General features: G+C 38.8%; 1 protein-coding gene across 7 annotated transcripts in view; it reads right to left on the bottom strand.

The window, feature by feature from the left end:
- Window positions 1–15,713, bottom strand: part of Slc39a12 (solute carrier family 39 member 12) — an 86,672-nt gene that overhangs the window by 27,631 nt on the left and 43,328 nt on the right. For 3 of the 7 annotated variants that reach the window (XM_039095559.2, NM_001106124.2, XM_039095561.2), the window contains 5 exon segments: window positions 12,610–12,759; window positions 11,196–11,303; window positions 8,576–8,642; window positions 2,696–2,854; window positions 506–693 (listed from right to left, as the gene is read on the bottom strand). In XM_039095559.2, coding sequence (XP_038951487.2) covers window positions 506–693; window positions 2,696–2,854; window positions 8,576–8,642; window positions 11,196–11,303; window positions 12,610–12,759 — 672 coding nt within the window. 7 annotated transcript variants of the gene reach the window in all.

Here is a 15,713-nt window from a genome sequence, read left to right as displayed (position 1 = left end):
TAGCATAGTTGGTTGTAAGTCTAGGATGTGTGTATATACACAGAGCTGGAGTAGCATACTTGGTTGCAAGTCTAGGATGTGTGTATAGACACAGAGTGGAGTAGCATAGTTGGTTGTAAGTCTAGGATGTGTGTATAGACACAGAGTGGAGTAGCATAGTTGGTTGCAAGTCTAGGATGTGTGTATAGACACAGAGTGGAGTAGCATAGTTGGCTGCAAGTCTAGGATGTGTGTATAGACACAGTGGAGTAGCATAGTTGGCTGCCAGGTTTGAAGCTATGATTACAGCCTTCTACTTCCGTGACTGTCAGAACATCAGTATTTTCTGAGTCTTAAGTTATGTTCCAGCTTACCTTTTTGGGTTCCACACAGTATTTACTTTTCTACACTCTCTCTATCTACATTTTATAATACCTTTGGCTCTCCCATTTTAATTGATTTTTTTCCTCCTGGTTTTCACATTTCCGGTGACAGCAAAACAAAACAGAAAATCCATAATGCTTACCATCCCCACCAAGGATAAATACAAGAACATCCCAGCAGTCACTGTTAAAATCCAGTCTTGGACACGTGGATCAGCAGACACCGAGAGACCAATGTACAGTCCTATGAAGGCTGTCAGGGCACTTAGGAAATTCATTAGGATGGCAGTCCTGATGGAGAGTCCAGAGCTTAAGAGCACAGCAAAGTCTCCTGGAGTTTGGGGTGGGGTGAGAAAATACCACCATCACTTATGTGAAGATGCTTCTGATAAGTTCATGTACTACTTACTTGCTTTTAATTCCAGCAAATGGAACTGGTTTGAACAGTAAGGTGAATGACCAGTTAGTTAAGCACATCTACCATACAGTTCTGGGGCTCACCACCCAGATGAAGTCGAGAGTGGAGAAGTTCTACACCTCTGCCTAAATATAAGCCATGCAGAGAGGTCTGTGACGTGTTCTCCAAGCTCTGACACTCTGTGGCATTTCAAAATCAGATAAATGCAAAACAAAGATACCCTCTACCCAGGTGTTTCTGAGTTGGCTGCTGTTGTTCCTTTGTCCTGGATCCTTGCCTCAAGAATCATGATACTCTATAGGTTTTTATGACTTACTTAATTGGGTTCTGTTTGTAGGGAAAAAGGAAAACTACTTCATTAGACATTTTTAAATCCTCAGAAAGTTAATAAGAGAAACAAGAATCTCTCTTTAGAAAATGATGTTCTACTTTCATGGTCAGGGAACACCATACTTTGCCATACCTTTGTGACAAAAGATGGACATTCTACCTCCTCTAGAGTGTTTATGTCTCAGTCTCCATCATCCCATAGAAGCTGAAATTAAAGAAACATGTGTGGTTCCATTCCCTAATTCCATTGCACAACAGGTTCCAGTAACAGCTCTTGATACAAGCACACTGGCCTGCTACATGCTGCTCTACTGCAGGGGATTTGAGGTTGAAAGTCAAATACCAGGCCACTAGTGTAGCAGCTAAACACATGACTATAAGGTGTGATATACACACCAATTAAATTTTAATGCGCACAGAAAAGACCTTGGCTACAGGGGGTCAATAATAACTTGGTAACTGGACCTTAGGGAATGGACATTGAACACAAGAGGGTTGGAGTTGCCTATGGGACAACATGAACCTGACCTTGAAAGCAGAATGAGCCTCTCCTAATTTCTTCCTTCTTGCTATGATTATACACTCTGACCAAAATCTTAGGGGAGGAAAAGATTTATTTTGTATTATACTTCCAGGCATCATCAAAGGATGTTAGGGCAGCAACTCAAGCAAGACCTCGAATCCTTGGAGGGACACTGATTGCTGGCTCAATCCCGTTTATGCTTAGCTAGCTTTCTTAAGCAGGTCAGCACCTCCAGATCAGGGAATGATGCTGTCCACCATGGGTTAGGCTCTCCTAGCCCATCAATGAACAATGAAGATGATCCCTCACAGACATGCCCCCAGGCCACCAATCTCATCTAGGCAATGACTCAATGTATACACCCTTCTTAGGTGACCCTAGGCTATGCCAACTTGACAATTAAAGCTAGCCAGGTAGCTAGCAGGCCTCTCTCTAGTACTCATGTAGACAGATCCCCTTCTTCTAACTCCAGGTCTGTTTTAGAAATCCTTATTTTAGTTAGTCTTGGTTCCTAGGAAGCAGGGTTGGTATACAAGGTTACTAAATTATACAGTCAAAAAAGATCTTATGTATATCTGATACCATATATCTGTTGCTTCCATTTTATGCTTAGCTTTAATTATTCTATATTAATCATGTTGATTTATGCTTTGATTTTCATTTAAATGTGTTATCTCACAGACCCATCTTTTAACACAATGGTTTCCCTCTTAACATGTTTACTATATTTAACATGCAGATTTTGGAGTCTTTGCCAAAGTTCTTTAGAATGACTTCTCTGAATGCCTCCCTTCTGTACTGAATCAGCTGGAATCCCTGAGGCATAATTCTGAACCCTGGGAAAAGAAGACAAAGGGTGTATTTGAACTTTATCTCGGGGTACATGTTTTCATTTCTGTTGAATGTCTTTTCTTTTGTTTTGCTTACTGTTTAAATAAATAAATAGATGGGAAGTGACTGAAAAATGATATTTACCATTTTTTATTATGAGTCTGGAGAAGAACTGAAGCAAACTACTGGTGGGGATGGACTAGGGCTCCCCCAAGAAATGGGAACACTTACCCATTTCATGTGGAATTTCATGACACAAAATAGCGATTGTTGTGGTCACTCCTGACTCCAATGAAGAAGAGAAGGCTGTGCCTATTACTAGGCCATCGGCAAAATTGTGCAGGCCATCTCCAACCAGGACCATAACAGCCAACAAGCTGATGGTTTTGCCTACAGAACCAAAGGAAGGAGTAATATAACTAAAGTAGCAGGAATGTCTTGTTCCTTCACATCCAAGCACCTTTCCCACGTCCTCGTCCTCTAACCTTCTCACCTCATTAACAGTCCCACTATACTCTGCTTTGAAGATGAGGCAGAACTGGGAATACACTGCAGTACCCAACAGACCTGCTTTTTAAACTGCTTTGACCAAGTGTAAATAACAAATTATGTGCTGATATTTGGTTTCTTCATTTTATTGAGCTAAGCTACTGTGGTTTGAATTAGACTGGCCCCCCATAGGTTCATATATTTGAAGACGTGGACTCAATTGGTAAAACTGTTTGGTAAGGATTGGGAGTTGTAACTCTATTGGAGGAAGAGTTACTAGGCACGAGATTTGGGGTTTCAAAGGCTTGCTTTATTCTGGGTGCCTCTCTACCTTCTACTTGTGCTTTGATAGATGAGCTCTCTGCCATTCTTGCCTTCATGCTTTCTTCCACCATCATGAACTCTAACCCTCTGAAGTCATAAGTTCAACTAAATGCTTTCCCTTTTTTGTAAGTTGCCTTGGTCATGGTGTTTCGTGACAGCAGCAGAAGAGTAGCCAATACATATGCCAAAGATGAGAACAAAAGCAGTGCTGCACACCTGTGAGAGGCAGCTAATATCTTTTCCATCATGGTCTTTGTAAGGCACTTAAGAACCATGCTGTGTGCAGGACGCTGATGACCTATGCTGTATTCATATGCTGAAACCTGACTTTGTGACGTGATATTATCACACCAGTGGAGCCTGGTGGGAGTTAGGTGATGTGTTAGAGATACTACCTTACCACGCTCACCACGTGAGGGCTCAGTGTAAAGATCCTATCGATGAACCAGAAGGTGAGAATATTCCTCCCTCTCCTTAACCTTGGACTTTCAGGTTCAGACACTAGAAAAGAAACTTCTATCATCTGTATTATCCACATGTAGAGATTTGTTAGAGCACAGCAGTGTTAATGTGTTAACCCTGTAGGGTACCATTCGCATGCTGCTGACCACCCAGTGCTGCTGCTCTTACCTTGTTGGTCTTCCACTAGTCTGCTCAGGGTACTTCCTGTCATCATGGTATTGTTGTATTGCCTAATGTGACCGGGTTAATGACTCTCCTAAATTGCCTTGTTTGCTGCCCAAATGTGCCCAAAACAGAACCACAATTAACTCTTCTGGCTCCCAAATTATCTTTGTAGCAATTACTCAGTGTGCTTGTCTTGGTGTAAAATAACTTTCAGTACTAGAAGTTAGATACTGAACAAAATAAAAGAGACAGTTTTTTGTTTACATACTATCATATTATATTATATTGTGCAAGCTATCTGCTTAGGAGTTGATAAAAATAAATGGCTTATAATTGGGTTTTAATAGAAAGAATATTGCAACCCAATTGTAGTCTTGAACAACTAACAAAAAAAAACTTTGAGAATAACACTTGTTCTGACAGTAAGCTACCTGGGTTATTTCAGTTAATGAGACAAGACATTTACCAGTTACCACAGTCTAAAATTTCCATTTTCAGCTTCAAATAAGCTGTGAAAGAGGTGTAAGTAGCAGCTATTGTCACTATTGGAACTGAGTTTATTTTCCAAACAATTTTACTTCATAGAAAGAGAAAGAACTACTTTTTCATTCATTGGCTATTTATGTCCTAAAAATGAGAGGTACTATACAACAACATGACTTGGTATTTGGCATTAGTAATATAATTTGATACACTGTATATATTATTAAGTGATGACCATAGTTAGAATTTTCACCAAACAAGAGATAACTACATTGACTATGTTACAAAGATGGCCTATGAAATTTACCTCTGAAGCTCATACTTATTTGCAAATATTAAGAATTGAGCTGGGTGGGCATGGTGGAGTACACCTTTGTTCCTAACACTCAGGAGGCAAAAGCAGCCTGGTCTACACAAAGTGAATTCTAGGATAGCCAGGGCTATTCCATAGAGAAGCTCTGTCTCAAAAACAAGCAAGCAAACAAACAAACAAAGAAGTGAATTAATATACCAGAGTATAATTCAGTGGTAACGCTCTTGTCTGGCTTATATGAAGGACTAGGTTTAATCTCCAGTCTGAAAAAGGGACAGATAGAACAAATTTATGCCTTTTCAGGGTTTACTAACTCGTTTTATCCTTTGTTAAAACTGGAAAGTGTTGGAGAATTAATTAATCATAAACACACAGGATATGACACCATGAAATCACTCAGCTGCTTCTGCCAATTCTCAAAAACAAAGTTTCTTTTTATAAAGTAATTTAATTTAAAGTGATACATTTATGGCATAGCTGCCTGGGGGGGAAAAATTGTTTTCCTTATGCCCACAGTGCAGTTTTGATACGGATAGAATACATTCAAATGCAACAGCTTCAGAGATCAAGCCCTCTCTAGGAGACTGTGTGGCCTGTTTTCATTGTCTCTCACTTTATCATCTCTGATAAAGGCCTCCAAATGTCACAATATGGATATAGAAGACGACACAAGGCAGGTACGCACACTTGCATGTAAGCCACAAAGAACCCACTGTACATCTGTGTGTACTCAGCAAGATCTTTTAAGCCTTTAGGAGAAGATAAGCATTTGCCGGCAATTTAATAAGCCTGATACAAAAATAACTCTGATATTAAACCTTTGTTAATGTGCCTGGCAGTCTCCAGAGTCACGCATGTCTGAACTATCTGAGATATTTTTCCACCACGAAGCATGGCCTAGAACTAATCTGATTTGGGGTTTTGTTTATTTAAATCAGACTGTGGAAAGGATTTTCACATCCTGTCTTTTGAAATACAAGTTGAATCCCACCAATGAGGTAACGTGAGAGAAATAATCACAGAGTCAAAGCTAACCCGGTGTTTTCCTAGTAAACAGCAGCTGCATATTTTGACTTGGATTTGCTCACTGTTCTTTCTGTATGCCAAGCTTGATACCTGTAGTAGGAAGATGATTGGCACGCAATGGTTGCTGCTCCCTGGTGTGGTTTCCACACTCTGCTCCTAATTACATTTGGCATATCCTGCCCCCCTTCCCCTTCCCTTTATTTCAAAAGTAAAAACAATAAAGTCTGTTATAGACCACTATGTGCCAAACATTCCACATTCATATTGGAACTAAAAATCATACAAGAATTAAGTAATATTTTTGAACCAGAGAGACAGCTTGGCAGGTAGGTACACTATCTGCTCTTAGAGAGGACCCAAGTTTGATTTCCAGCACCTACATGGAGACTCCCAACCATCTTTCACTTCAGTTTCAGGGGATCTGACTCCTTCCTTCAGCTGCTGATGGCACTGGGCAGTCATGTGGAGCACAAACATACATGCAGACAAAATACTCACATACATAAAAATAATTTAAATATATTTGCAAAAGAAATAATATCCTGAAAGCAGAATGGGACAGAATATGAAATTACATATTTTGAAACAAATTCATAAATTCCATGATTTATAATTGCTAAAAATGAGCAATTATTGTCATAATAACATATGTAGTAATAATATGTCCTTGTGCTTGTTAGTGTTTGCATTCCAAGCTACATGGCAAACTACAGACTATGAACATGCATGTTCTGTTCTCCAGTACATGCTATACACAGGGCCTCAAGCACAATACATCTTCAGACTATTTTGCTCAGGCTGGTGATCAGTTCCAGGACCTTATACTTGCCAGACAAATGCTCTACCACTGAGCTGCAGCTGCAGTGCCCAAAGTATGTCCTTAACGAATAAGAGGACCCATCAGGATGTGTAGGGACAATCCCAAGGAAATTTTGATGCACTAACATTTCATCTGTTCCTCTAATGCCAGAGCTCATTGGCTGTGTAGCCTCACCAACAACCAGTTGATTCATTTATATAACTTAAGAATACTTACTCTCATTTCCTTGTCCTGTTGGAGAACCAAGTGAGATCATCCATCCCAAATGTTTACCACAGTACCTGGCATAGAAGAGGTGTCCATCCTGTGATAACCTTTTATACTTGGCCACCTAATCTATTGTAGTAGAATTAGAGTAGCTAATCATGGCTGACTAGCAGTCAAACATTATGGAGTTTTTGTTACAGAAGAGTAACATAAATAAGAAAATTGCAGGTGTTAAGAGTAACTGATGAAAATCACACTAAACAAAAGCAAAGCTTCAAAGAATTACACAGAAACATAAGCAATGAAGAATGAGATGAGAAAATACATAAATGAAATTCAGAAATAATAGAAACAAACCAAGCAGGATGACTGATGCCTGTGGACCTCGCACTTAGGAGGCTGAGGCAAGACAGTTGCCATGAATGACAGGTCAAACTAGCCTACCTAGTAAGTTCCAGACTAGTCTGGATAGAAGATAAAACCCTGCCTTAATTAAAATTGTCTTCCCAGCAACAGAAATAAATTAAGTGTGGAAAGCAAAGTAATATAGATTGACAGTTTACTATCAGAGAATAAATAAGATGTGAGTAAAATGTTATTTCAGTGGCTGAAGTGGAAATTTCTTGTTTCTTTGGAGCCTTGGTTGCGTCATGTGATGTTTTTCTGGAAACTGTCTTCTGAGAGGATGTTTTTACTAAAGCAGACATGTAGGAGTATGTTTTGCTGAGAGCCGACATGTGGTGTTTTTCTGGAAACTGCCTTGAAAAATGGAGTGAGATGTTTTGCTAGAGTAGACACTTAAAAGAACACATGGTGTTTGGGAGGGGTACAAATATAAACCAATAAACAGTGGATGATGCTGTGTGGTATTGGTGTGCCTTGCCACTGTTTGCTGATCATTGTTGGTCATGACTTTATAGAGAGAAATGCACCAAAGAACTTTTGGAGCTGTTGTGTCAGCTTCTTACTGTCTCTGCTGACTCTAGCCAATTGGCAGTGCCTTGAGGTTTCTTCTAGATCAACCTGCCATTGCTGATGAGTGAATGGTGGATTTGTGAGTGGATCGAACTGCTGCTGATTAATGTAAACTGAGCTGCTGATATCCTAACAACACAGATTGTATTCACCCCAAAGAACTATTTCTAAACAGGTCCACATTTTCTTTGCCCTACTAACCTTTCCTTTCTACTACCTCTGGGGAGTGGTAGGCTAGAAGGGAGTTTAAAACATTTAAGTATACTTATTAAAGTATGTTTTGAAAAATATAAGCCTACAGATAACAGTGTAACAAATGAGACAGACATGAAAGAAAATAAATAAAAATGGAAATTGAGCCTCTATAAGTAATAGTGAATTAAAGGTCAGGAACAATGTAGAAGTATAAATGGAATAAAGTTCATATTAGTCTGTGATGTTCTTGGGAGGCAGACAAGAATGGATGCTCCTTGAAGATCTTATTGAAAAGCTTTCCATCATGAAATAGAGAACTACTATGCAATCTCATTGCTTTTTGACATATTTATTTGGAAACAGATATAACCCTATTCTGTATCATTTTTTATATTTAATTTTTAAAGACTTAAAGGCCAGCTTCAAAATTATTTTTAAAGAAACTATTTTATGTTCCCATATTTTATGTATATGAATACTCTGTCTTCTGCATACCAGAAGTGGCAATCATATCCCCTTATAAATGATTGTAAGCCACCATGTGATTGCTGGGAATTGAACTCAGGACCTCTGGAACAGCAGTCAGGTGCTCATAACCACTGAGCCATCTCTCCAGCCATTATTACTTTAACTGTGTAAAATTGGAACTCACGGTTTCTGTTGGAGGCTGGCACATTGCCTTTGGGTAGCTCAGCTGTCTGTGAATCTTCTGGGCCTTTCTATGTTGAATTGAAATATAATTAATAAAGAGTGAGTAGCTGTGACATTGGATTGGCATCTGAAATATCTAATGAGTTACTCAGACATTTAAAAACCATTTGAATATTCTAGATACATTTCTGAACCGCCATCTTACATACACACCATACAAAGTAGAAGTCTATGAGCAGAACATAATCTTTGTATTATCTATGTTCAGGGAGAAACTGTACCCTCCATAGGGGGTGAAATGCTTCTCAGCTAGCCTGTGGTTCATTTAAACTCTTTAGGTTACATAAGCCGTTACTAAAGACAAAAGTTTAGAATATGGTTCTTGACCTAGTTTGACCCTCTTCTGAAGGCTGTCCTGGGATGGACTCATCTTTCGGTCTATAAGTTAGAGGGGAAAAGCCCAACCTAACCTAGTGTCATATGGCCTTCTCTATGGTACAATGCTCTCTTGTTGCTTTGCTACTCAGTAAAACAATTTTGCCCAACAACAACAGACACAAGAATCAAACAATAGACACAAAGTACAACTAGATGATTCAAAGTTTTCAACTTTGTGAGATTTTGAAATCACCCTGTACACATGAATTACAATTTTAATTTCAGAGATTGGACTGTATATAATTCAATTTCTGTTCCACATTTTCTGTGCTTACAGCTCTTACTCCGACTTGTAAAGAGGACACATTTAGAACAATCATTCCACCCAAGTCCAGATCAGTAAACCAACGTGCTTACTGGGCTTCCTTATATAAGCCCATGAGTGAAGGGGATACTTAGGAAGCAGGAGTGATCCCACAATAGTCACGTGACCAGAAAGTCCCTCCCCAGTGTGGATCATGTCTTCCCCTTAGCTGCATAAATGGAGTACCTCTAAGGTACATTATATCCACTACTAATCACTTCTTTTTAATGGTGTCGGAATCGAATTTGATCACCCAAAGTTGTGGAAACTGACGATAATTGATGTAAGACTTAGAATCCTTGTCACTGTCACATAACAGTAAAACTAGAGTTCATGAGTTAAAACCATAGCAGCTATTCCAAAGATGGGCTATTTGGGCAGCAGGAAGGCTAACAAAGGAGCGGGCTGAAGGATACAGACTATCTCCACGCCTGAATGGGCAATATGCTAATTATATCTTATACAGGCATGCACTTGTAGTCACAAGCTCCCTGATTCTACTAAAATATATAAATTCAAATATTATACACATTTTATGAAACCTATATATCATTACACAGTACAATGGAAGTTAGAGGCACGCCTCCAAGAACTCTTATACACGAAGAAAAACAATAAAGTTTCCATCTTCAACCTACATTTCCCCCTAAAAGAGCAGGGAGAAAAATCAAACCCATCAAACTGTCTAATAGCAATTCAAATTTTTCTTTCAATCCTGTGCTTAAATGAAAAATGAGTTGAGGTTATGTCAGAGTGAGAAGTGTCCAGGCAGTTCAAAACTCACTAAGTTCAGAGACTTGTTTCCATGAATGTTGGTGTTCCAGACCCCTTATTCGAACCCAAACAATAAAGCCAGTAAGAATATGATTTTTCAAACTAATCCTAGCCTCAGGTTAGCCTCTTTCATATAAAATTTTAATATACCTGAACAATAAATATAATAAGCTTTAAGATTATTTTTATTTCATTAACTAATTATTATTATTATTATCATCATCATTATTATTTTGCTTTTCTGAGATAAGGTTTCACTACATACACCAGGCTGGCCTCGAACTCAAGGATGTCCTCTTGCTTCTATCTATCCAGTGCTGGGATTACAGGTGTGCAACACCATGGCCAGCTTCAAAATTATTTTTAAAGAAACTATTTTATGTTCCCATCTCTGAGTTAACATTAGATCTGCAATCTCCTGATACATTTCTCTGCTGTGTATGTATTTCGTGTGTTTCTAGCATCTCTTCAACTTTAACCCCCATTCATTTTCATAAGTTTATAGTTGTGTGCTCTTCCTATTTGTCCTGACCCTATATGTTTTGCTTAATAATTAGAATGAGAATATTTATTGACTCTGATTGGAATTTTATTTTAAAAATTAATATGGAAAACCCTGTTGGGAGAAATCCATTCACATCAAAGGTCCTTGCTATGGCACACGGTGCTAGACAAAATTGGCTCTCTCCTGAACTATGAAATGAACACTCTCATCCTAGACAGACCAACAAATCCCTTGTCTAGTATTCATTTGCATCAACCAAGAAATGACTTAGGGTTATACAAAGTGGAAAACCCAAGGGCCAACTGGCTTATGAGAACAAAGAACTAAAATAATGAAAATTATTATGTTAATCATTATTGCACAGTGCATTTCACAGTGCAGATGGTGACTTAAGTCTGTGGAGAGTGTGTTTTGTGCAATCAATCAATCAATCAATCAATAAGAGCTTTCAGGTGTTTGCTAATGTTTTCTCAGCAACTTTTCTCATGGTCAAGAGCAGGCAAATCAGTAATAGGTTCTGATCCTACCAGCCTGCTCTGCGCACTGAGGCTTTAAGAAGTAACAGCTGAGTCTGCAGACCACTTCAGATGACTGACCTACCAGCTGAATGGTTGATATAGACTTGCCTCCACCTGACTGGTCATTTAACTCAGGACTGAGTCCAAGATGGTGGGTATGTCCTGCATGTCCATTAACTAATGGCAGGCCCTGCAGAACAAGGACAGTGTAAAATTAGTCAGAGGCCAGAAGCACATGTGTAGACGTTTTTTAGTACCATGGTTCTATGCAGTGTTTTGCTTGTCAACATTTTGAGGAGGACACATAAAAATAATACCTGAAAAATCTTGTAGTGATGAGTATTTATTTAAAAATATCACTGTGGAAAACCATTGCACATATCCAGAATGCATTAACAATAGACCCTCAGAAAGTCTAGTTGTGACTTAAAGAGGCTGAAATGGAAGTATTTATATTGGAAGTTTAAATGGAAGTTAATATTGTCGTTTAATTTACTAAAAATTAAACTTATATAAAATTTTATTTCTCTTTGATATAGGTACAAAAATGATTGTCAAATTATATTGTACCCTGAATCTACAAAGATATCTTCCTAATTGTATTACTCAATTAAGCATTTGTGAACATTCAAACATGTATATTCCTTTTATTTTATGCAATAACATGGACCTTAAATTGCGTTATTATTATTATTATTGTTTTTAATAAATATGTATCACATGTGCATAAGCCCCAGCACCTGTGTAGAGGTAAAAGGACAACTTTCTAGACTGCAGGCACCTGCGTTCCCCAAACATGAAAGGATCTCCTTTTTAAACCAATCATGAAGGTAAAGCAGATTACATTAGCTGCTCAGTAAAGGGCTTTTTAAAAGAATTAGTAACTCTAGTTAAGAACTAACATGCTAGTTAGAATACGCTGCATGCTGTTGACATTACTGTGCCTTCCCTTATGCAGATTGACTTGTGAAGATATCATTGTGATAAACTAGGGAACCACATCCAGGCTCTTGCACATGAGAGGCACTGAACCACCAAAATGATCACCAGCCCTTTAATTGTTTTAAGCTTTAAATTAATTAGTTATTGGATTAATTTAGTCAGTTGGAGATAGCCAGGCTGGCCTTGATCTCTCTATATAGCTAAGGATGACCTTGAACTGATTCTCCATTCTCCATTCTCCAAATGCTGGGGTTATAGTTCTGTTCCATCAAACCCAATTTATGTGGCACTGGGGATCAAACACTCAGGGGTTTGGGCATGGCAGGCAAGCACTTCAACAACTGAATTACATCCCTAAGCCTCTGTTTATCTTATTTATTTGTATTTTGAGAGTCTTGCTCTGTAGCCCAGGCTGGCCCTGAAGTTGTGATCCTTCTGTCAGGTACCTGGGTGTGTAAGTCCACATACTGCTTACTTTTACCTTTAAACCAGTCTTTTTGAAATCCAGATGAATATAATAAAACCTCAAAGCGAAGGACAGAGGAGACACAAACCTTGGTATTTGGCGATACAAGAAGGATAAAACATTTTTCTATCAAGAAAAATCCATGGATGCCTCCAAGTAGTCCCAACAGCTTCCAAATAGGACTTTGGCTTTCGTGGAAATGCCCAAGCTCTGCTTCCTGCTTATGTAAACCAAGAACCTAAAAATTTAAAAAAAAAAAAAAAGACTCAGGCCAGGGAAGCAGGTAGGCTAACAGCAGAACTTTACCTCTCCCCCTATTGCTCCAAACCCAATTGCCCAGTCTTATCCCCAGAAGAACATTTGCTGTGTCCTTACTCCCCCACATTTGCTGTCACCCTCTCCCCATCTCCAATGGATCACGGAGATCTTCCACTCCAAATTTTTCTTCCTGATCCATTGCTATATCCCAGGGCCCAACTGCAGCAGGCATGACCTAGGAACCCACTCCAGCAGAAGCCAATAGGGTAACTGCAGAACTTTATTCCTGTCCTCTCCTCAAAATCCAGCCTCCCCTTTGCATCTCCAGCTCTGGGGCACAGCAGCTGCTACAGCCATGCCTCCCTTGCTGCCCTCTGTGTCCAGCACGCAGACCTCCTCTGACCTCTCTTTCTCAGTCCTCACATCCAGCAGGCATTCCCTGAGACTCAGCAGCCCACTACAGCCCGGGAAACAGGTAACCTAACTGCAGGTTTTTTCCACCCCATCCTCTTCTCCAAACCCAATGTCTCTTCATTTCACCACCTCAAGAGCAGACCATAGGTTTCCTCTTCCCTTTTTGGTCCCCATCTCCAGCTGATAACTCAGGTCTTCTCCAACCTTCTTCCTCAATTATCCTGTTATTCCAGCTCCCAACTCCCATATCCATTCTCTGGGAACCCATGAGCTAAGCCTGATAGACAAGCAGATAAATGAGCTTCAGATCTTTACTTTCCCTTCTCTCTTCCATATCCAATCCCCAGGATTAACCCCGGCTCCTTAGCAGAGAACCTGTTGTGCCCTCTCCTCACTGCCTCACTGCCCTCATTCCCAGGGAGTGAACCCAATGCTGGAAGAACAACCTGCTTTCTTCTCTCCTGCAGACCCCCTTCTACCCCAATACACATCCCTAAGAGTTAGCTCCTAATACACATTTTATCAGAAACCACCAGTGGCCACACCTATCAGAATACCAGAAGAATTTTCTACCTGGCAACACACAGCCACCATAACTTAAGAACTAGAGAAGGCAGCAGAAACCAAGGAACAAATCACCCACCCAACAAAAACAAGACCAGATATTAGCAACAAGAATTATAGTCTTCTAAACCTAGATGTTGAGAAACCAACATAAAAACACAATCAATAATAACCAGGACAGTATAGATCTACTAGAGCCATATAACCCTACCACAAAATGCCCTAAAACTGCAACATGGCTGAAGCACAAGACAACGACCTTAGCATAGCTTTGGTGAATATGACAGAGGTACTTAAAAAGGAAATTTTAAAAAATCCTCTACAAAATCTATGAAACCACAAACAGAAAAAGAATAAAACAGTTCAAGATATGAAAGTAGAAAAAAAATCATCAAAGAAAACACAAACTGAGGGATAGTTTGAAGTGAAATTTTAGAAACTCAAACAGGAGTCTTAGAGGCAAATATCACCAAAAGAATACAAGAGATTGAAATACAAGAGAATCTCAGACATTAAACACATGATAAAAGAAAGAGATATATATTGGTCAAGGAAAATATTAAATCAAAATTTTCCTTGAATAAAACATCTAGGAAATCTGGAACACCACCAAAAGACCAAATCCAAGGATAATAGTAGGAATTGAAGAAGCAGAAGAAACCCAGGTCAAAGGCACAGGAAATATTTCCAACAAAATCATAGAAGAAAATTTCCCTAAACCACACACAGAAATACCTATCAAGGTATAGGAAGCATACAGAACACCAAATAGAAAAGAAAAAGAGTTCCCTCAGCGTGTAATAATCAAAACACTATACCTATAGAACAAAAAAAATCAAAAGCTGTAAAGGGAAAAGAGTAAGTAATGCATAAAGGCAGACCTTTTAGATTAATACCTGACTTCTCATTGGAGAATCTGAAAGTCAGAAGAGCCTAGACAGATGTCCTGCAGACATGAGGAGATCACAGGTGCCAGCCTGGATAACTATACCCAGCAAAATTTTCAATCTCGATAAGTTGAGAAAATATGACATTTTATGATAAAATCAAATTTAAGCAACTATAAATTTAAGCATCTATAATACAGCTCCACAGAAGATGCTAGAAAGAAAACTCCAAACTAAAGAGGCTAACCACACCCAAGAAAACACAAGAAGTTAAAAAATTTTAGCCCAGCAAATCAAAAGAGAGTACACACACACACACACACACACACACACACACACTCATGCACACACCTACAACATCAAAACATCAAGAATCAAAAAACACACTCTGACAATCTTTCCCAACATCAGTGATCTCAATTCCCCAATAAAATGACACAGATTAACAGAATAAATGCAAACCAGGATCCATCCCTCGGCTGCAACCAATAATCACCTTAACATCAAGGCTCGACAATAGCACAGGGTACATTATGGAAAGAGTATTTTGAAAATATGGACCTAAGACACAAGCTGATACAGCCATTTAAATATCTGAAAAAATACACTTCACTAAAAACTCATCAGAAAAAATAGAAAAGGACACTACATACTCATGAAAGGAAAAATTCCACCAAGAGGCATTACAATTCTTAATATGTCTATCTGAAAACACAAGTGCAACCAAAGTCATAAAAAGAAATATTTCTGCAGATTAATTCACATATTCATCCTCATACACAGACAGTAGGAGATTTCAATACTCATTCTTTCCTACAGATGGTTATTCAGACAAAAACTAAATAGAGAAATTTTGGAACTATCTGATATCACAAACCAAAGGGACTTAGCATATATTTCAAAATATTTAGCCAAACCTAAAAGAATATACCTTACCTTCCCAGAACCTCATGGAACTTGCTCCCAAACTGACCACATACTGGACACAGGCAAGACTCAATAGATTCAGGAAAACTGAAATAATTCTGTGAATCCTATCAGGTCACGACAGATTAAAGTTGGACATCAT

This window comes from Rattus norvegicus, chromosome 17 (assembly GCF_036323735.1).
Source record: "Rattus norvegicus strain BN/NHsdMcwi chromosome 17, GRCr8, whole genome shotgun sequence".
In the NCBI taxonomy this organism is placed as follows: Eukaryota; Metazoa; Chordata; class Mammalia; order Rodentia; family Muridae; genus Rattus; species Rattus norvegicus.
Note: the sequence above shows the minus strand (reverse complement) of the source record. Positions and strands in the feature narration are given on the sequence as shown.